At 39.1% G+C, this 21,532-nt stretch overlaps 1 protein-coding gene across 2 annotated transcripts in view; it reads right to left on the bottom strand.

Moving 5' to 3' along the window:
• The window catches only part of Atl3 (atlastin GTPase 3), a 60,021-nt gene that overhangs the window by 10,779 nt on the left and 27,710 nt on the right, over positions 1-21,532 (bottom strand). For both annotated transcript variants that reach the window (XM_013362033.4, XM_005333528.5), the window contains exons 6-8: positions 6,581-6,637; positions 4,920-5,012; positions 3,843-3,981 (exon numbers count right to left, since the gene is read on the bottom strand). In XM_013362033.4, coding sequence (XP_013217487.2) covers positions 3,843-3,981; positions 4,920-5,012; positions 6,581-6,637 — 289 coding nt within the window. The remainder of the gene's footprint in view (positions 1-3,842; positions 3,982-4,919; positions 5,013-6,580; positions 6,638-21,532) is intronic.

Raw genomic sequence — 21,532 nt, 5'->3', positions numbered from 1 at the left:
ACAAAATATCCATCTCCAATTCTAAAAAGTACAGTCACGCATCACTTAACAGCAGAGAGACAATCTGAAAACTGGTTTTTTTTTAAGTTGAAGGTGGACACAATACCTTTATTTTATTTATTTATTTTTACTTGGTGCTGAGGATCAAACCCAGTGCTTCACATGTGCTAGGCAAATGCTCTACCACTGAGTCACAATCCCAGCCCCTGAGAACTGTTTCATTAAGCAATTTCCTCTTGTGAGCTCATGGATCGTTCTTATACAAGTCTGCATGGGATAGCCTACTACATATGTAGGCTATGTAAAAATATATATATGGGACCATGTATATTTTGGGACAACTGGGTATACAGTCTATCACTGACTGAAATGTCATTATGTGGCACATGGCTATACATAAACTTTCGCAGAACTAAAACAATTCCGTTTAGGGCTTGACCACTGAGACAAATTCCCAGCCCTATTTTGTATTTTATTTAGAGACAGGGTCTCACAGAGTTGCTTAGTGCCTGGACTTTGTTGAGGCTGGCTTTGAACTCTTGATCCTCCTACCACAGCCCCGGATTACAGACGTGCGCCACCACGCCCAGCCCTAAAAGAATTCTTCACAAGCAATCCTCATAGACACAGAGGACTATTTAACGAATGACATTTTTTAAATGAAGCAAAAAAAGGAAATCATTTTTCAAATCTTTCTATTGAAAAAGTACTTAAAAAACATATGTATATTAAAACAAACAGGATCATACTACATATGGTATTGAGCAATCTTTTTACATTTAATAATTTATCATGAAAATCTTTCTTTGTAAATACATATAGATCCACCTATATACCCTATCCTTTTTTTTTTTTTTTGGTTGTAGTTGGACACAAAACTTTTATTTCACTTATTTATTTTTATGTAGCACTAAGGATGGAACCCAGGATTCACTCAACTGCTGAGCACTCAACCACTGAGCCACAACCCCAGCCCAATATCTTATCCTTTTTAAGGACCACATTTTATTCCTCTGTACCGAGGTACTTTAATTTAACCAATTCCTGATAAACATACATTTGGGTTGTTTCCAACTACTCTCCATAATTATAATGCTAGTGAAGTTTTAGCCTTGAACATACATTTTGTCCACTGATTTGGAAAACTCCTTGCATAAATTCCTAAAAGGAGAATACTGGATATCAAAGAACATAGACATTTTAAATTTTGATACTGCCCCAGTACTACTAAGTTTATAGCTCATACCAACACATTTGTGCTTTGATTGTTGTGATGCTGCCCATGTTTTCATTAATATATTCTGACCATTTTTTGTTTTGCTTTTTGCAGTGCTGGGGATCAAACCCAAGGCCTCACGCTAGGCAAACATTCTATCACTGAGCTCTATATCTCCAGCCCTATATTTATTCATTTATTTATCTAAAGTTGTAAATGAACACAATACCTTTATTTACTTACATGTGGTGTTGAGGATCGAACCTAGTGCCTCACATGTGCTAGGCAAGCACTCTACCACTGAGCCACAATCCCAGTCCCCCTATATTTATTCCTGAACTTACTCTCTCATGTAATAAAGAAAGACCTAGCTGGGCACGGTGGTGCACACCAGGAATCCCAGCAGCTTGGGAGGCTGAGGCAGAAGAATTGGGAGTTCCAAGCCAGCCTCAGCAAAAAACTAAGCAACGGAAACCCTGTCTCTAAGTAAAATACAAAATAGAGTTGGGTATGTGGCTCAGTGGTTCAGTGTCCTTGAGTTCAATCCCAAGTACTCCCCCCAAAAATTTTTAAATTAAAAAAGGGCTAAGATGAAGCTCAGTGGTAAAGTGCTCCTGGTTTTAATCCCCCAATACCAAAACAAAAATACACACACACATACATATATATAACCTACACACAGATACATGCAAATTCACACTCAACTTTTTCTCCCTACCTCTGAAAATTCCCTCACAACTGCTTTTATTAGGTAAGAGATTTCTAACTCATGTTTGCCTAAGAAGATTTCTCTCCCAAAGCCAGATCTTTTTTTTTTAATATTTATTTTTTAGTTGTAATTGGACACAACCACCTTTTTTTCACTTATTTATTTATTTTCTGTGGTGCTAAGGATCTAACCCAGGGTTTCGCAGTTGTGAGGCGAGAGCTCTACCACTGAACCACAATCCCAATCCCAAAGCCAGATCTTAATCGTGGATTTTTCAATCACAATATAACAGTCTGCAAGTTTCCTCTTCAAGAATGCTGCCAACAACTTAAAATTATCATGTAAGTAACAAATACAAGGTCAAAGATTAATCTCTAAAAGTGGGTTCCTTTTGCCATACTAAGATCAGCTAGACTGTAAGTCTTGAATTGGTTAAGTACATTCATTTTCTTCGATCCACTAAATCAAATAAAGTGAAAAATGATGCATTTTATATTTAATATGAAACTATGAAAACCTTCTACTTTGAAAGGCAAGTTCCTCTGGTAACTAAATAGTACATATCCTCTGAAAGACTTCCCATAAACAACAAAGAATTTCTATTTTTGAACAGTACAGCTTTGGGACATCAGAATCTGGAATGTGAATCTGCCCTACATTTTCACTGAGCACTTTGAATTACTTAACATGCCTAATTTTTACCAATTTCTTCATTTGTAAGTTAAGGGAAATGACATCAACTTCATTAAATTATTGGGAGCCTCAGTATGAAAGCACCTTGCATAGCAATGGCAACTCAGCTAGGTCTCCAAAACTAGTAGCTATTATTATCAACACTTTACCAGGAACTGAGCAGCTTATAAACAAACTACTCAGCTTAGCACATGTAAACTGTGGGCCAGCCACTAAATGACTTAATGAATGAGGAACAAAATGCCTTGATGAATAAGGAACAAAAATAAGATAATGGAACCTAAGAGTCCCAATTCTTAATTCCTCTAACCTGCCATCCACTTCCTGATATTAAAACTTGACCTGGCGGGTTTTGTTATAATCACAACATGAAAACAACACGCATCATGGTACCTTTATTTGGGAAGATAACTTCACTTGATAAATAGCCTTCCTTTATTTAGCACTTCCATATCTATTTTTTTTCATTATTTTTTGTAATAGCAGATTAAGAGCATTTCTTTATTTTATTTGTTAATTTTTAAGTGGTGTTAAGGATCAAACCCAGTGCTGCTAGGCAAGCACTCTGCCACTGAACTATAGCCCCAGCCCCTCACTTCCATCTCTTGTAAATCAATAATTATAACATTTCTTAGAAAGATCATTGATGGATATAACCATCACAATTTCAGATGAAGAAATTAGGGTAAACTAATTCTTTTTTTTTAGTTGTAGTTGGACATAATACCTTTATTTATTTATATGTGGTGCTGAGGATTGAACCCAGGGCCTTGAAGGTGCTAGGCGGGCACTCTACCGCTAAGCCACAACCCCAGCCTCGGTAAACTAATTCTGATGGTCACATTAAGTCAAGAGCAAAATGTGAACTCGACTCTAAATACTGTTTTTTCTTATAGACTATTCTATTTCTCTTAAGCATTCACTACTTGATCGCTTTTGGTATCAGGGATTGAACTCGGAGGCATTTAACCACTGAGCCACATCCCTAGTACTTTTTATATTCTGAGAGAGGGTCTCACTAAATTTCTTAGGACCTTGCTAAATTGCTGAGGCTGGCTTTGAACTTGCAATCCTCCTGCCTCACCCTCCCAAGCCATTGGGATTACAGGCTTGAGCCACCACACCTGGCCAACTATTCACTTGATTTTTAATTGACATTTATTGGTCATTACTTAATTCCAAAGATCAAGTCACATGTTTAGAGTAACAACATCTGTAACACACCTTGTAATTTCCCATCAAAATCAGGACTTGTGGCCACCTGGAGTCCTGGATGTGGTAAGAGAAAACAGGTAACATCGGAGAAACATGAGTGGATGTGATTTCGAACATTCTGAATTTCTTCATGTTGATGTTCCTTCACCTGCCAATGAAGAACAACTATTTATCAACCAAAGACTATTTGGTTTTCTTCACTAGGAACCATTAGAATGGAGACAAAGGAAAGATTTCCCTTACTTATAGATGAAGAAATTGGTAAAAATTAGGCATGTTAAGTAATTCAGTTGTGATGGATTACATACACCAATAAAAAAAACTTGAGAACCCCAAGAAGCAGTAAATGCATGAATGTGATTAACCATGCTTGATTCTCCCATAGCTAACTAAGAAGAGGTACTAAAGAAAAAAATGAGTACACAGGCCTGGGGTTGTGGCTCAGTGGAAGAGTGCTTGCTTAACATTTGTGAGGCATTGGGTTCAAACCTCAGCACCCATTTAATAAATAAATAAATAATTTAAAAAGAGTACTGCACAGTGCTTAAGAACAGAGATTCTATAGGATGAAAGGAGGGTCTAACCAGTTAATAGTGATTAAAGACCCCTGTGCTTTGGTTTTGGGGGAACAGGCTAGGTCTGTTTATATCTATGTCAAAACAAATATGAATTTTGAATAAAATAACAGAACTAAAATTCTGAATATAAAGACACATATAGAACCTGGTTTAAAATATGAAATGGAGATTATAAACACACTTGGGTTTTTGCTCAAAGTTCTTCTCTACATATCTCGGTGCATTTCATACCCAGGTTCTTTTGATTTTTTTTGGTGGTGCTGGGGATTGAACCCAGGGCCTTGTGCATATACGGCAAGTACTCTACCAACTGAACTATATCCCTGGCCCCCACCGAGGTTCTTTTATATCATGAATAAACTATGTTAGTTTGTGCTAAGATTCATACATATATTTAATACATTTAGTATAATTTTCAATTATCTGTTTTAAATACAACAGCCAAAGGCAAATAAGAAAGCTGTCAATACTTTTAGAAAATTCCCCAGGAGATTTTCTTTCCAATTACCTGTAAACGCTTATCCAAAAATGCCATTCCTCCTTGCAGTCCATAGCTGTATTCATAGGGGAAACTCCAGTCTCGAACCAAAAACATCAGTGTCTATTTAGAAAAAAGAGAACATATAACATGGCATAAATGCATTTTCAAGATAATAATGGCAGTAGTTCTTTGCTTAATGCTGATTTCTACAAAGGAGGCAAGGATATGTGCTGAACGATTTTTCTGTTCTATAAACGACACGTTTAAGCCAAATGTGAGGTCAATGTATCCCATCTGTTATTTTCATTCCTACAGATTAACAGAAATAAAAAAGACTGCCAAGAAAACATTAAATTTGGGCTGAAGGTAGGGCTGAGTGATAAAGCATTTGACTAGCATGTGTGAGGACCTGGGTTTAATTCCCAGCACAGGAAAAAAAAAAAAAGGAAATATTAAATTCAAATCTTTGCCCTAAAGGCAAGTAGGAGGCATGTAGTAAAGAAAGAAGGAAAAAAAAAATGACATAGCACCAGCTAATCATAAGATCAGATCTGTTACTCACATTAGAAAAGGAAAAGAAACAGCCAGGCTTGGAACACATCTGTAGTCTCAGCACTCCTGAGACTGAGGCAGGATGATCTCTTGAGCCCATAAGTTTTATCACCAGCATGGGCAACATTAGCAAGACACTCAACCAAAAAAAAATAAGGTACACTGGCACATATCTGTAATCCCAGTTACTCAGGAAACTGAGACAGGAGAATCACAAGTTTGAGGCAAGCCTCAGCAACTAAGCAAGACCCTGTCTCAAAAGAAAAAATAAAAAGGACTTGGAATGTAGGCTCAATGGTAAAGCAGTAAAGCATCCCTGAGTTTAATCCCCAGTACCAAAACAAAGAAGGAAGGAAAAGAAATAATGTTCACATATTAAGGCACCTCTAGTCTTACTGAGGTTACTGTGCTTTCTCAAGAAACAATTAGCTAATGCAGAAGTCAGCAAATGATTTCTATAAAAGGCAAGAGAGTAAATATTTTAAATAGCTCCTCAACTCTGCTACTGTAACAGGAAAGCAGCCATAGCTGACACATAAACATGTGCTATGTCCCACTAACACTTCAGCTATTGCTGATGTCTGAACTTCAGATAATTTACATGTCTTAAATATTATTCCTATTTTCATTTTTTTCCCCCAACCATTAAAACATATAAAAACAAGGGCTGGGAGCCGGGTGTAATGGCACATGCCTGTAATCCCAGCAGCTTGGGAAGCTAAGGCAGGAGAATCACAAGTTCAAAGCCAGCCTCAGCAAAAATGAAGCACTAAACAACTCAATGAGACCCTGTCTGTAAATAAAATACAAAATAGGGCTGGAGATGCTGCTCAGTGGTCAAGTACCCCTGAGAGTTCAATCCCTAGTACCAAAAATAAAAAAATAAAACCAGGGCTGGGGATGTAGCTCTGTGGTAGAACATTGGCCTACCACGCATAAGGCTGTGTGTTCAATCCCCAGCACTGCAAAAAATTAAAGTGTGTGTGTGTGTGTGTGTGTGTGTGTGTGTGTGTGTGTATGGATCACAGGTCATATAAAAACAGGCAACAGGCCACATTTAGCCTGTGAGCTATCATTTGCTGATTTATTTTAACTAAAAACAAAGATATATATTACATTCATAGTTAATAATTTACCTGGAAGGGTTTTTGGGAAATTTCATCCATTGCCAGACGACCGTATTCTGTGAAGAGCTTTAAAAAAAAAAAAGAGCTTTGGTTTGTAAAGCAAAATAACTTAAAATAATTATGTTATTCTTTAGAAAAGTATTCATTTAACAGACTGGATACTACTAATATTAAAACCAAAGTTCTATAGTTTTAAAAGACCACAGAAGCTATGAACCTTAAAATAATCTTGGTGATTCCCCTCTCTCATATCCCAATTCATCAGTCAAACCAGAATCCAACCACTGAGTACTTCCACATAGGCTAGAATACTGCAACAGCCTTCTAACTGGTCTCCCCACCTCGGCCCTTGCCTCCTCATGGACTATTCTCAAGAAAGCAGTCACAGCAGCTCTGCTATACATAATGTTAGAACATAGCATGACTCTGCTCACAACTCTGTCAACCTCACTTAGTATTAAAACTAGTCCCTATATTGTGATCCAGACACATTGGTCCCTCTCACACTATGCCTCAAACACACTGGGCACAAAGCTCCCTCAGGGCCTTTATTCTGGTTCCTCCTTCTGCCTGCAGTGTTCTTGCCCATATATATACACATATATATGTATATCTTGAACCTATATATCCTTGGGTTCCAAGTACAGTGGCACACATGTGTAATCCCAGCAACTTGTGAGGCTGACACGGGAAGATCATGAGTTAAAAGCCATACTCATGAGACCCTGTCTCAAAATAACATATAAAAAAGGGCTGGGCATGTGGCTCATGGTTAAGCACCCCTGGGTTTGCTCCAAGGTACCAAAAAAAAAAAAAAAAAAATTCTTGGGATTGGCTCCCTTGATTCTTAAGGTCTTTACTCAAATAGTCCTTCTGAACAAACTTTCCATAACCATATACCTAAAAAGATTACAACTCTCCACATAGTATTTCCTAATCCATGTCCTTTTTATTTTTCTAACATTAACCATTATCTAATATACTACATCTCAATACTTGTCTTGAATAGTGTCAATCTTCACAACAAACATTTAAACCACAGGAGGGCAAGAACATCTGCCAGTTTTGTATTTTGTAACAAGAAGCAGCAAGAAAAGTACAGGGCCATAGTATTCATGACATTCAAATGACTGAATCAATGATTCAGGTTGAGACTTTACAAGTACATTTACCTGTTTTTTTGTGAAGTCTCACTAAAAGTATAACAAAGTGATATTTAAAAGTTAGAAATTGGGGTCTGTCACATGAATGTAATTTCAGTGGCTCAGGAGTCTGAGACAAGAGGATCATGAGTTCAAGCCAGCCTCAGCAAAAGCGAAGCATTACACAACTCAGTGAAACCCTGTGTCTAAATAAAATACAAAATAGGGTTGGGGAGGTGGTTCAGTGGTCCAGTGCCCCCGAGTTCAATCACCAGTACCAAAACAAAACAAAGCTATAAACTGGGGCGGGGGATAGCTCAGCAATAGAACACTTGCTTAGCATGTGTGAGGACCTTGGTTCTTTCCCCAGCAATCCAAAATAAATAAATAGAAATTATAAACTCAGAGACAGACAGAGTGTCTGTAATGTCAGACAGACCCTGTAATGTCAGCTACTTGGGAGGCTAAGACGGAGGATAGCAAGTTTGAGGCCAGTCTCAACAATTTTAGCAAGACCCAATCTCAAAATAAAAAATAAAAAGAGCTGGGCTGGGGAATCTAGCTCAGTGGTAGAGCACCCTTGGGTTCAAATTCCTACTACCAAAAAAAAAAATATATTATAAACTCACAGGATAAAAGGGATGGGAAATAACATAACAGCAAATAGAACTATCAAAATACTCTGAAAGAAAGAGACAGATAACTGTCAAATTTTAGCTTTCTATGCCCTGTAAGAATTCTGTGAGAGGAAAGAACCAATAAGAAATAAGCAGATTCTCTTAGGAGAATCCCTTAAAGGCTCAGAAATTATCAATGTGCAGTTACCTTGCAGAAGAGATGTGAAGAATGGGGTTGACAACAATAGAAATGTTCGCAAATCTCTTCAGAGAGCACCTAAACCCCCAGATTCCCATCCACTCAGCCCCATGTTCTCTGGACTACCATAGAAGATGAAAGGTGTACTGTCTAGAGAGGATAAATAAACAAAAATCCTAGTCTTGGACACCAAGCTCAGATGGGCTTAGGAATGAGTCCACTACCTTACTGGACACCAGTACTTAAGTCAAAGTGAGTGAATCAGAGACTCTCATGGAAAGCAGCACCCTTTTGTAAAGCAAAAGTTCTGAGGGTGGGGGAACGAGACAGTTCCTACCCTCTCCAGGGAGTTCAACTCAGCCTATCAGCAATTAAAGGCGTGGTATGTGCCTTACTCATCCACATACAACCTTACTAGCTTCAGAAACCACATGCATCATTACGGCAGGATGATCCCACCAGCCTGTCCGAGGCAAACATAAAGCATAAAACTATTGAGGAATCCCCAAAGTCGCATATTCCCAGGAAGTGTTACTTGTCATGATTTGTGTTCTTTTCCATTTCCCACCTATGTGCACTTTTAACAGCTACAGCAACTCATCCCTATCACAGGGCAAAGATGTTTATGTAGGGCATAGAATTAGTGTGACAGATAACATTTGGCACCTGGATGACTGGCTGACTATCCCTTCCTCAAGGTTAAAGTGCTCACCAAGGAAAAGAAAAACACCTTCTAAAATTCATCTAAAGGCAATTAATATTCCTAAACTCAAACCCACCCATTCCATGAGAATAAGACTGGCTCTCTTCTCTTGTCTGGAAAGTCAGCTTGACACTCTCTTGGTCAGTGCTGTGTCTCTCACTGGAACAAAACATCCCAATGAAGAGTCTGATTTCTGCTGTAGCTGTGCCTTTATCTGAGTCTTCTGATGGGGAGTACAAGAACCTGCCCAGCTGGTTAAAAACAAAACAAAACAAAACAAAAAACAAAAAAACTACACATGCTGAGGTGGGACTCCTTAGCCCTCTCATTCTACTGGAAGATCAAAGAAATCTCTGGGGAAAATGACAGCCCAAGAATAAACTTCTGCAAAGACAAATATTTAGGAGTTGTCAACAAAATAGTTAGTAAACGTACCCAATCACTATGATCCACACCAATACATAAGACCTGCCCTCTTACCAAGTTCCCACTCTTAAATACAGACACCCAAAGACCATCACACATTTGAGAAAATCCTAAAGCAGCAAAGACAAAATAATGTCCTTTTCAAATTTCTTTCTTTTCGGGGATAGGGTTGTGGCTCAGCCGTAGAGCGCCAGCCTAGCACATGTGAGGCCCTGGGTACGATCTTCAGAACCACGTATAAAAAATAAGTCCACCTACAACTAAAAAAAAAAAAAAATTTAATTTCTTTCTTTTCATTTTCTGTTCTTTAACACCTACTATTAACATGCTAAAATTCTCCTGAATTGATCCTTTTTCTGTTGTGTGCCCTCCCTGTTCCTTCAAATTCCTTACTCTAGCTCCTCCCATCCTCACTCCCCCACACTCTATGTTTCTCTCTCCTCTCTCTCCTTCATTCCTTCCCCTTTCTCCTTTACTCCCTCCCTCCTTCCTGGTTTCTATTCTGTATGTTTATTCAACCTGCTGGGAAATTTTTCTCCAATTTATATTCTAACTCCTCCCCTACTGAATCTTTCATTTTTATTCTTATAGTTCTAATTTCCAGATCTTTTTTTATTTCTGAATGTTGCTTTTTAATATCATTCTGTTATTTTCAGTTGCAACATCTTATCTCTTTGAAGATACAAATTTACCAGAATGAAGAAAAAACCCACACTGGGCTGGGGCAGTAGCTCATTGGTAGAGTGCCCACCTCCCACTAGTGAGGCACTGGGTTCGATTCTCAGCACCACATAAAAATAAATAAAGATATTTTTAAAAAAGGAAAAGAAAAAGCCCACACTAAGTCACTTTTACCATGAATGCATACCAAGAATACAGACCTTACAAATTCCAGAAAGAAAACACGTCACATACAAAGAAACAGGAATGAGATAACTCAAGACTTAGCAGCAACAGTGGATACTGGAAGACAATGAAACCATACCTTCGCAATTCTAAGAGAAAATAATTCCATTCTATAAGTTTAGGATAAAATTAAATATTCTTAGAAGACCTCAAAAAAAAAGTTTCCTCTTTTAGAGAATGGATAGTTAGGAGTGAATAATCCAAAGATTAAACAGGACCCAACTGAGTAAAGTGAAATGAAATTGCCAGGATGGTGGCAAAGGAAGGCTGTTGGATGAGAGCTATCCACCAGACAAGCAAGCACCAGTCCAGACTCCAGCACCACTCAACTCCTAGATGTAAGGCCTCCCCAGGAATGATAAAACAACCCAGAAGTATTTAGATCATGCTGAAAAGTTTATGAGTTTGAGATTGGTTGAATCCATGGATGCAGTACTTAAACAGAGACACCGATGCATATATACCAACAAAATGACAAATAATGGCCTTTTAAAACATTTTTTAATCTATTCTTTTTAGTTACATGACAGTAGAATGCATTTTTGACATATCATACATGTATGAAGTAAAGCTTCCTGTTTTTGTGGTTGTACATGATGAGGAGTTACACCGGTAATGTATTCATATATGAACATAGGAAAGTTATATCTGATTTATTCTAATCCCATCCCTCCTCCCTTCCATTCATTCCCCTTTGTCTAATCCAGTGAACTTTTATTCTTCCCTCCTCCCCGCACCCTGCCCTTATTATGTGTTAGCATCCACATATCAGAACGTTCAGCCTTTGGTTAATTGGTAATAGCTTATTTCACTTAGCATGACAGTCTCCCATTCCATCCATTTACCAGCAAAGGTCATAAAATCATTCTTTTTTTTGGCTGAGTAATATTCCTTGTGTATACATACCACATTTTCTTTATATTCATCTATTGAAGGGCACCTAGGTTGCCTCATAGCTTGGCTATTATGAATTGTGCTGCTATTGATATTGATGTGGTCGTGTCACTAGAGTATGCTGATTTTAAATCCTTTGGTTTATACCAAGGAGTGGAATAACTGGGTCAAATGGTGGTTCCATTCCAAGTTCTCTGAGGAATCTCCATATTCCTTTCCAGAGCGGTTGCCTCAATTTGCAGTCCCACCAGCAATGTATGAGTGTACCTTTCCCCCACATACTTGCCAACATTTATTGTTATTCGTATTCTTAATAATTGGTATTCTGCCTGGAGTGTGATGAAATCTCAGTGTAGTTTTAATTTGCATTTCTCTATCTGCTAGAGATGTTAAATATTTTTTCATATATTTGTTGACCGATCGTATTTCTTCTTCTATAAAGTGATTATTCAGTTCCTTTGCCAAATTTATTTACTGGGTTATGGGGGAGGTTGGTGTTAAATGTTTGAATTCTTTATATGTCCTAGAGATTAATGCTCTGAGGTGCGGGTGGCAAAGATTTTGTCCCATTCTGTAGGCACTCTCTTCACCTTTTTTATTGTTTCCCTTGCTGTGAAATTTTTTAGTTTTATTCCATCCCATTTATTAATTCTTGGTTTTACTTCTTGTATTTTAGGAATCTTGTTGAGGAATTCAGTTCCTAAGCTGTCTTGATGGAGATTTGGGCTTACTTTTTTTTTTAATATTTTTTTAATATTGTTGATGGATTTTTTTTTTAATTTCACTTATTTGTATGTGATATTGAGAATCGAACCCACTGCCTCACACATGCTAGGCAAGCACGCTACGGCTGAGCCACAATCCCCAACCCCATGGGCTTACTTTTTCTTCTTTTTTTTTTTTATTGGTTGTTCAAAACATTACAAAGCTCATGACATATCATCTTCCATACATTTGATTCAAGTGGGTTATGAACTCCCATTTTTACCCCAAATACAAGTTGCAGAGTCACATCGGTTACACATCCACATTTTTACATAATACCATATTAATGACTGTTGTATTCTGCTACCTTTCCTATCCCCTACTATCCCCCCTCCCCTTCCCTCTCATCTTCCCTCTCTACCCCATCTGCTGTTGTTTAATTCACTCCCTTGTTTTTATTTTTCCCCCCTTTTCCCCACAAACTCTTATATGTAATTTTGTGTAACAATGAGGGTCTCTTTCCATTTCCATACAGTTTCCCTTCTCTCTCCCTTTCTCCCACCCCACTCGTCTCTGTTTAATGTTAATCTTTCCTCATGCTCTTCTTCCCTGTTCTGATCTTAGTTGCTCTCTTTATATCAAAGAAGATATTTGGCATTTGTTTTTTAAGGATTGGCTAGCTTCATTTAGCATTATCTGCTGTAATGCCATCCATTTCCCTGCAAAATCCATGATTTTGTCGTTTTTTAGTGCTACGTAATACTCCATTGTGTATAAATGCCACAGTTTTTAAACCATTCATCTATTGAAGGGCATCTAGGTTGATTCCAAAGTCTAGCTATTGTGAATTGTGCTGCTATGATCACTGATGTGGCAGTATCCCTATAGTATGCTCTTTTAAGGTCCTCAGGGAATAGACCGAGAAGGGCAATAGCTGGGTCAAATGGTGGTTCCATTCCCAGCTTTCCTAGGAATCTCCATACTGCATTCCATATTGGCCACACCAATTTACAGTCCCACCGGCAATGTACAAGTGGACCCTTTTCCCCACATCCTCGCCAGCACTTGTTACTTGACTTCATAATGGCTGCCAATCTTACTGGAGTCAGATGGTATCTTAGGGTGGTTTTGATTTGCATTTCTCTGACTGCTAGAGATGGTGAGCATTTTTTCATATACTTATTGATTGATTGTATGTTCTCCTCTGAGAAGTGTCTGTTCAGGTCCTTGGCCCATTTGTTGATAGGGTTGTTTGTTATCTTATTGTTTAATTTTTTGAGTTCTTTGTATATTCTGGATATTAGGGCTCTATCTGAAGTGTGAGGAGTAAAAATTTGTTCCCAGGATGTAGGTTCCCTATTTACCTCTCTTATTGTTTCTCTTGCTGAGAAAAAAACTTTTTAGTTTAAGTAAGTCCCATTTGTTGATTCTTGTATTTAACTCTTGGGCTATGGGCGTCCTATTAAGGAATTTGGAGCCCGACCCCACAATATGTAGATCGGAGCCAACTTTTTCTTCTATCAGGTGCAGAGTCTCTGATTTGATATCTAGCTCCTTGACCCATTTTGAATTAACTTTTGTGCATGGCGAGAGAAAGGGGTTCAGCTTCATTTTGTTGCATATGGATTTCCAGCTTTCCCAGCACCATTTGTTGAAGATGCTATCCTTTCTCCATTGCATGCTTTTAGAGCCTTTATCAAATATAAGAAAGTTGTAATTTTGTGGATTGGTCTCTGTGTCCTCTATTCTGTACCATTGGTCCACCTGCCTGTTTTGGTACCAGTACCATGCTGTTTTTGTTACTATTGCTCTGTAGTACAGTTTGAAATCTGGTATCGCTATACCTCCCGATTCACACTTCCTGCTTAGAATTGCTTTTGCTGTTCTGGGTCTTTTGTTTTTCCATATGAATTTCATGATAGCTTTATCTATTTCTACAAGATATGCCGCTGGGATTTTGATTGGCATTGCGTTGAACCTGTAGAGAACTTTGGGTAATATTGCCATTTTGATGATGTTGGTTCTGCCTATCCATGAACAGGGTACATTTTTCCATCTTCTAAGATCTTCTTCTATCTCTCTCTTTAGGGTTCTGTAGTTTTCATTGTATAAATCTTTCACCTCTTTTGTTAGGTTGATTCCCAAGTATTTTTTTTTTTTTTGAGGATATTGTGAATGGGGTGGTTTTCCTCATTTCCATTTCAGAAGTTTTGTTGCTGATATACAGGAATGCCTTTGATTGATGTGTGTTGATTTTATATCCTGCCACTTTGCTGAATTCATTTATTAGTTCTAGTAGTTTTTTTGTAGACCCTTTTGGGCCTTCTAGGTATAGGATCATATCGTCCGCAAATAGTGATATTTTAAGTTCTTCTTTTCCTATTTTTATGCCTTTAATTTCTTTTGTCTAACTGCTCTGGCTAGTATTTCAAGGACTAAATTAAATAGAAGTGGTGAGAGAGGGCATCCCTGTCTTGTTCCAGATTTTAGTGGGAATGCCTTCAGTTTTTCTCCATTTAGAATGATGCTAGCCTGAGGCTTATCATATATAGCTTTTACAATGTTGAGGTAAGTTCCTGTTATCCCCAGTTTTTCTAGTGTTTTGAACATAAACACTAGAAACATTGTACTTTGTCAAATGCTTTTTCTGCATCTATCAAGACGATCATATGGTTCTTATCTTTAAGTCTATTGATATGGTGAATAATATTTATTGATTTCCATATATTGAACCAACCTTGCATCCCAGGGATGAATCCTACTTGATCATGGTGCACAATTTTTTTGATATGCTTTTGTATTCTATTCGCCAGGATTTTATTGAGGATTTTTCCATCTATGTTCATTAGAGATATTGGTCTGTAGTTTTCTTTCTTTGCAGTGTCTTTGTCTGGTTTTGGGATCAGGGTGATGTTGGCGTCATAGAATGAATTTGGAAGAGCTCCTTCTTTTTCTATTTCTTGAAATAGCTTGAAAAGTATTGGTATTAATTCTTCTTTGAAGGTTTTGTAAAACTCCGCTGTTTACGCATCCGGTCCAGGGCTTTTCTTGGTTGGTAGTCTTTTGATGGCTTCTTCTATTTCTTCCTTTGTTATTGGTCTGTTTAAATTGTGTGTGTCTTCCTGACTCAATCTGGGCAGCTCATATGACTTAAGAAATTTATCGATGTCTTCACTGTCTTCTATTGTATTAGAATATAGGGTTTCAAAATACTTTCTAATTATCTTCTGTATTTCTGTAGTGTCTGTTGTGATATTGCCTTTTTCATCCCGTATGTTAGTAATTTGAGTTTTCTCTCTTCTCTCGTTAGCATGGCTAAGGGTCTGTCGATCTTATTTATTTTTTCAAAGAACCAACTTTTAGTTTTATCAATTTTTTCAATGTTTTTTTTTTGTTTCAATTTCGTTGATTTCCACTCTGATTTTAATTATTCCTTGTATTCTGCTATATTTGCTGTTGTTTTGCTCTTCCTTTTCTAGGGTTTTGAGATGTAGTGTGAGTTCGTTTATTTGTTGGTTTTTTCTTTTTTTTGAGGAATGAACTCCAGGAAATGAATTTCCCTCTTAAAACTGCTTTCATTATGTCCCACAGATTCCGGTATGTTGTGTCTGAATTTTTTGATTTCCTCCTTTATGTCTTCTGTAACCCACTGATCATTCAGTAACATATTATTTTCCATGTGATGCAGGATTTTTCCTTCCTTCTTTTATCATTGATTTCCAGTTTCATTCCATTATGATCAGATATGGTGCATGGTATTATCTCCACACCTTTATATTTACTAAGAGTTGCCCTATGGCATAATATATGATCTATCTTTGAGTAAGATCCATGTGCTGCTGAGAAGAATGTGTATCCACTTGATGATGGTTGATATATTCTATATATGTTGGTTAAGTCTAGGTTATTGATTGTGTCATTGAGTTCTATAGTTTCTTTATTCAGCTTTTGTCTGGAGGATCTGTCTAATGGTGAGAGTGGTGTGTTGAAGTCACCCATAATTATTGTGTTGTGGTCAATTTGACTCTTGAACTTGAGGAGAGTTTGTTTTATGAACGTTGTTGCACCATTATTTGGTGCATATAAATTGATAATTGTTATGTCTTGTTGGTGGATAGTTCCTTTTAACAGGATATAGTGTCCTTTTTTATCCCTTTTGATTAACTTAGGTTTGAAGTTGATTTTATTCGATATGAGTATGGCCACTCCTGCTTGCTTCCGAGGTCCATTTGAGTGGTATGATTTTTCCCAACCTTTCACCTTCAGTCTTTTCCTATCATATGAGTCTCCTGAAGGCAGCATATTGTTGGATTTGTTTTTTTGATCCAGGTTACTAGCCTGTGTCTCTTGATTGGTGAGTTTAGTCCATTAACATTTAAGGTTACAATTGAAATATGATTTGTACTTCCAGTCATGTTTATTTATTTATTTATTTATTTTAGTTTGGCTAGTTTTTACTTTTTGCTGGTTTTCCTCCCCCTTTACTGAGATACTTCCCGCTGTTGGTTTTGGGCACTATTTTTCCATTCCTCTTCTTGTAGAATTTTGCCCAAAATGCTTTGCAGTGCTGGTTTTCTGGCTGCAAATTCTTTTAGCTTTTGTTTATCGTGAAAGATTTTAATTTCATTGTCAAATCTGAAGCTTAATTTTGCTGGATACAGTATTCTTGGTTGGAGACCATTACTTTTCAGCGTTTGAAATACATTGTTCCAGGATCTTCTCGCTTTCAAAGTCTGTGATGAAAAATCAGCCGTTAACCTAATTGGTTTACCCCTGAATGTAATCTGCCTCCTTTCCCTCGTAGCTTTTAATATTCTCTCCTTGTTCTGTATGTTGGCTATCTTCATAATTATATGTCTTGGAGTTGGTCTATTACAGTTTTGGATGTTTGGGGTCCTGTAGGCTTCCAGGATTTGGATAAACTGCTCGTGAGATTTGAGCATCTTTTCAGTGTTGACTATACTCTATTCAAGTTGATAAACTTTGTCTTCATTATCTGATGTTCTGACTTCTACTTGATCTAGTCTATTTGTAATATTCTCGTTAGCATTTTTAATCTGGTTTATGGTTTCTTGCATTTCTAAAATTACTGTTTGGGTTTTTTTAAGACCTCTATCTCCTGGTAAAGCTCGTTCTTTGCAGTTTGAATTTGTTTAGTTCGTTTTCAAAATATACTTTCAATTCTTGGACTTGCTGTCTCATGTCTTCTCTAAAATTCCGTTCCATCTGAATTAGGTATGCCTTGATTTCTTTCCCTGTCCATGTTTCTGATGCTTCTAGGTCCTCCTGTAGATTTAAGTTGTCCTGCATTATCTGTAATCCTTTTTTCCCTTGTTTTTTCATGTTGTTCACGTTACTTTCCAGCTCTGTTTCACTGCTTTGTAACTGCTTTCTCCTATACATTTGTTTTGGCTTTGTTTATCTCTGTTGTCTCTCCTTTGTGGTGGGAGATCATGCCTATAGATGTTGGGCTTTATTGTACTTTAGAGTTGATTCATTCAATTTATAAAGGGCTTCCGGATTTTGTATGCATATAGTGATTTGTTTTTGTTCTTAGGACTTTAGGTTAGGTGCTATGCAGGTATAAGGGTTAGTATGTCTTGGCTACTTTAGAAGATTGCTCTACTGAAGGGGGATACTAACCGTCGATTGGATCAGGGTGTTGGTAGTAGCTAGGTATTTAGGATCACTATAGACGGCCTTGAAACATTCACCTATTTGCATTTGGACAGTTACACAAAATGGACGACGTAATGCTTGGGATGAAAGTTGGGGGGAAGGGGAAGGAAGGTGCTCTTGAAAAGAAAGAAGGAGAGGGAGATAGATAGCATAGAGGAGAATGGAAAGAACAATAAAACTTGGAAGGGGAGAGAAAGAGGGAAAAAGGGAGAGAAAAAAAACTAAAATAAAATTAGGTCTTGGAGATCCATTTTCTTCTCTTCCCGTAGGCAAAGCTGTGCGCCCCCCGGGTTGAGTTTTGCCCTCAATGTGTCAACAGCAATCCCTCAAAGGAGGCTCCTGGGAGTCTCTCAATCCTGTTGGTCCAGAGCCGTTTCACTTCTACGGCCCCTCCTCCCCTTCCTCCTGCCAGCCTGCCAGGTCCTGCTCACCGGAGATGGTTCCCCAAGGATTTGGTTACACTTTCAGACCCACTAAGTGCTCTATTTCCCTAACGACTGAGCACTCTCTCTGTCCTTCATCTAAGCCCCAGTGCTGTGGAGTTGTGGTCTGGGAGTCAATAGTTTAATTTTTCCAGACCCCTTTGGTGGGCACATCTTCGGAATCTGGCAGCTAAGACCATTGGTGTCGCCGCAGGTGGTAATTAGGGGTCGAAGATCCCCTCTGGATGAGTTAGGGGTCTGGAGTGTCCCTCTGTTTCCCTCCGCCCCTACGGTCATGCCCTCTCAGTTGGCGGTTGGGGAAGTTGGGGTTGGGGAGTCTTCTCTGCTTCCCTCTGCCCCTACAGTCACGCCCACGTCACTGGTAGTAGGGGGAGTTGGGGGTCAAGAGTTCTTTGGCCCTTACGGTCACGCCCTCGGAGAGATTTTGAAGTTTCCCGGTTGTTTGTATCTGATGTGGGTGGGAGTCACACACCTGCTAAAATAGATTTCGCTGGGAAGGAATCTCTTTGGCCGAACTTTGGTGACTTCCCCTCTCTGCTATGGTGGGCCCCTGGCTCCTTGCCAGAGTGTCTGAAGGGAGGGGTGGAACTGGCTTGTCTCTGGTCTGACACAATCTCTGTTTTTAGTTCCCAGTTCGCTATTTCATAAAGGCTTGGCTAGATTCCCTTCACGTCGTCTCAGGGGAGGAACCGTTTGCCGGGTGGGCAGGGCCGTTAGCAGAGCCAGGAGGGCACGGGCCGGGCCAGGCAGGTGGGGTGGCTATTCGCAGAGCGGGCAGGGCCGCCAGGAGAGCCGGGATGGCAGGGGCTGTCTGACAGTCGGGCGGGGACCCTTCTCAACGAGCCGGGCTGCCGGGGGCCGCTTATAGAGCCCAGCGGCTGCAGCCGCATGGCTAAGAGCCGGGCGGGCGGGGTGGCCTTTCGCGGAGCAAGCAGGGCCGCCAGGAGAGCCGGGATGGCGGGGGCCTTCTGCCGAGTAGGGCGGGGACCCTTCTCGCCGTGCCGTTCTGGGCCGCTCTGGGCCGCTGGCCGCGGGTGGTGTCCGCGGGATTGGACCTCTGCACCCGCGTGGTCAGCCAAGATTCACTTGTCTGGGACAAACTGTCACCTCTAATAAACTTACTAATTCCCGGCAGGTCTCCTTTCAGCGGAATTTTGCTAGAAGTTCCTCAGTAGGTAGAATGTAGCTGTTTTAATGGGTCTTTCTGATCCCATTAATGTGGAGATATTGAAAGTGCTGCTTCCTCACCGGCCGCCATGTTGGATCCACCAATGCTTGTTTTGCTTGGTTTAGGAAAGCCTGTTAAAACTGTTTTGACATTTTGAGCCAAAGAATGCAGCCCCTGTACCCAGGATAGCCTCTCGCTGCTCCCAGCGTTGCTTCCCTAGGTGCACCCCTTACTTTTTCTTCTGGTAGGTGGAGGGTCTCTGATAATACCTAAGGTTCTTGATCTACTTTGAGTTTTGTGCAGGTTTAGAGACAGGAGTCTAATTTCATTTTGCTACATATGAGTTTCCAGTTTTCCAGCACCATTTGTTGAAGAAGCTAACTTTTCTCCAATGTGTGTTTATGATGCCTTTGTCTAATATGAGATAACTGTATTTATGTGGGTTTGATTCTGTGTCTTCTATTCTGTACCACTGGTCTGCATGACTGGTTTTGTGCCAATACCAGGCCATTTTTGGTACTATAGCTCTGTAGTATAATTTATGGTCTGGAATTGATATTCCAGCTTCACTTTTCTCACTAAGAATTGCTTTGCCTAGGGCTGGGGATACAGCTCAGTTGGTAAAGTGCTTGCCTCACATTCACTGGGTTCAATCCCCAGCACCACAAAAAAAAAATAAAAAATAAAAAAGGATTGCTCTGGCTATTCTGGGCCTCTTATTTTTCCAAATGAATTTTTTGACGGCTTTTCCTATTTCTATGGAGAATGTCACTGGAATATAATAGGAATTGCATTCAATCTGTTTAGGACTTTCGGTAGTATGAACATTTTGACAATATTAACTCTGAATAATGGTCATTTTTTTAACCAAAAATTATGATATAATTATTAGGATAATAAAAGGAGGGAAACTGTGGGTAAAGAGTGAAAGGAATAACCAGACATGGTGATACACATCTATAATCCCAGTGGCTCAGGAGGCGGAGGCAAAGGGATTAAGAGCTCAAAGCCAGCCTCAGCAACTTAGGGAGGCTCTAAGCAACTCAGCGAGACCCTGTCTCTAAATAAAATATAAAAAAGGAGGCGGGCACAATGGCACACGACTGTAATTCCAGTAGTTCAGGAGGCTGAGGCAGGAGGATTGTAAGTTCAAGGCTAGCCTTAGCAATGGTGAGGCACTAAGCAACTCAGTGAGAACCTTGACTCAAAAAAAAAAATACAAAATATGGCTGAGGATGCAGTGAGTGTCCCTGAGTTCAATCCTGGGTACCAAAAAAAAAAAAAAAAAAAAAAAAGTTAAAGATCAACCTAAGCAACTTAGTGAGACTCTCACTATGGAGATGTGGCTCAGTGGTTACCCCTGGGTTTAATCTCAATACCAAAATAAAAAGCTGAGCACAGTGGCAAACACCTGTAAACCTATCGGCTTAGGAGGCTGAGGCAGGAAGATCACAAGTTCAAAGCCAGCGAAGCACTCGATGAGCAACTCAGTGAGACCCTGTCTCTAAATAAACATATAAAATAGGGCTGGGAATGTGGCTCAGTGGTCAAGTGCACCTGAGTTCAATCCCTGGTACCTCCAAAAAATAAAAAAAATAAAGAGTGGAGGGAATAAAGAAAACTGAATCTTAATTTTATGTATTATTAATATTTAAATTTTTAAAATTCAAAATGAGGGGCTAAGGCTGTAGCTGAGTGGTAGAGTGCCTGCCTGACCTGCCTGTGGCCCTGGGTTCCATCAACAGCACAATCAATCAATCAATAAATAAAAATTTTAAAGCAGTGTTATAATCATGTTCTTATCTAAAAGCATGCCAGGCGCAGTGGTGCACGCCTATAATGCCAGTGGCTTGGGAGACTGAGGAAGGAGAATTGCAAGTCAAAGCCAGCCTCAGCAACTTAGTAAGGCTCTGAGAAACTCAGCAAGATCCTGTCTCAAAATAAAAAATAAAAAGGGCTAGGATGTGTCAATGGTTAAGCATCCTTGGGTTTAATGCTCCATACAAAAGAAAAAAAAAAAAACTCAAAGCAGAAAACAACCAAAAGCACTACTCTGAAAAGACAGCCTTGGCAGAAAAC

The sequence above is a fragment of the Ictidomys tridecemlineatus genome, chromosome 4 (genome assembly GCF_052094955.1).
Source record: "Ictidomys tridecemlineatus isolate mIctTri1 chromosome 4, mIctTri1.hap1, whole genome shotgun sequence".
Taxonomy (NCBI): Eukaryota; Metazoa; Chordata; class Mammalia; order Rodentia; family Sciuridae; genus Ictidomys; species Ictidomys tridecemlineatus.
This window is presented reverse-complemented; position numbering and strand designations above follow the sequence as displayed.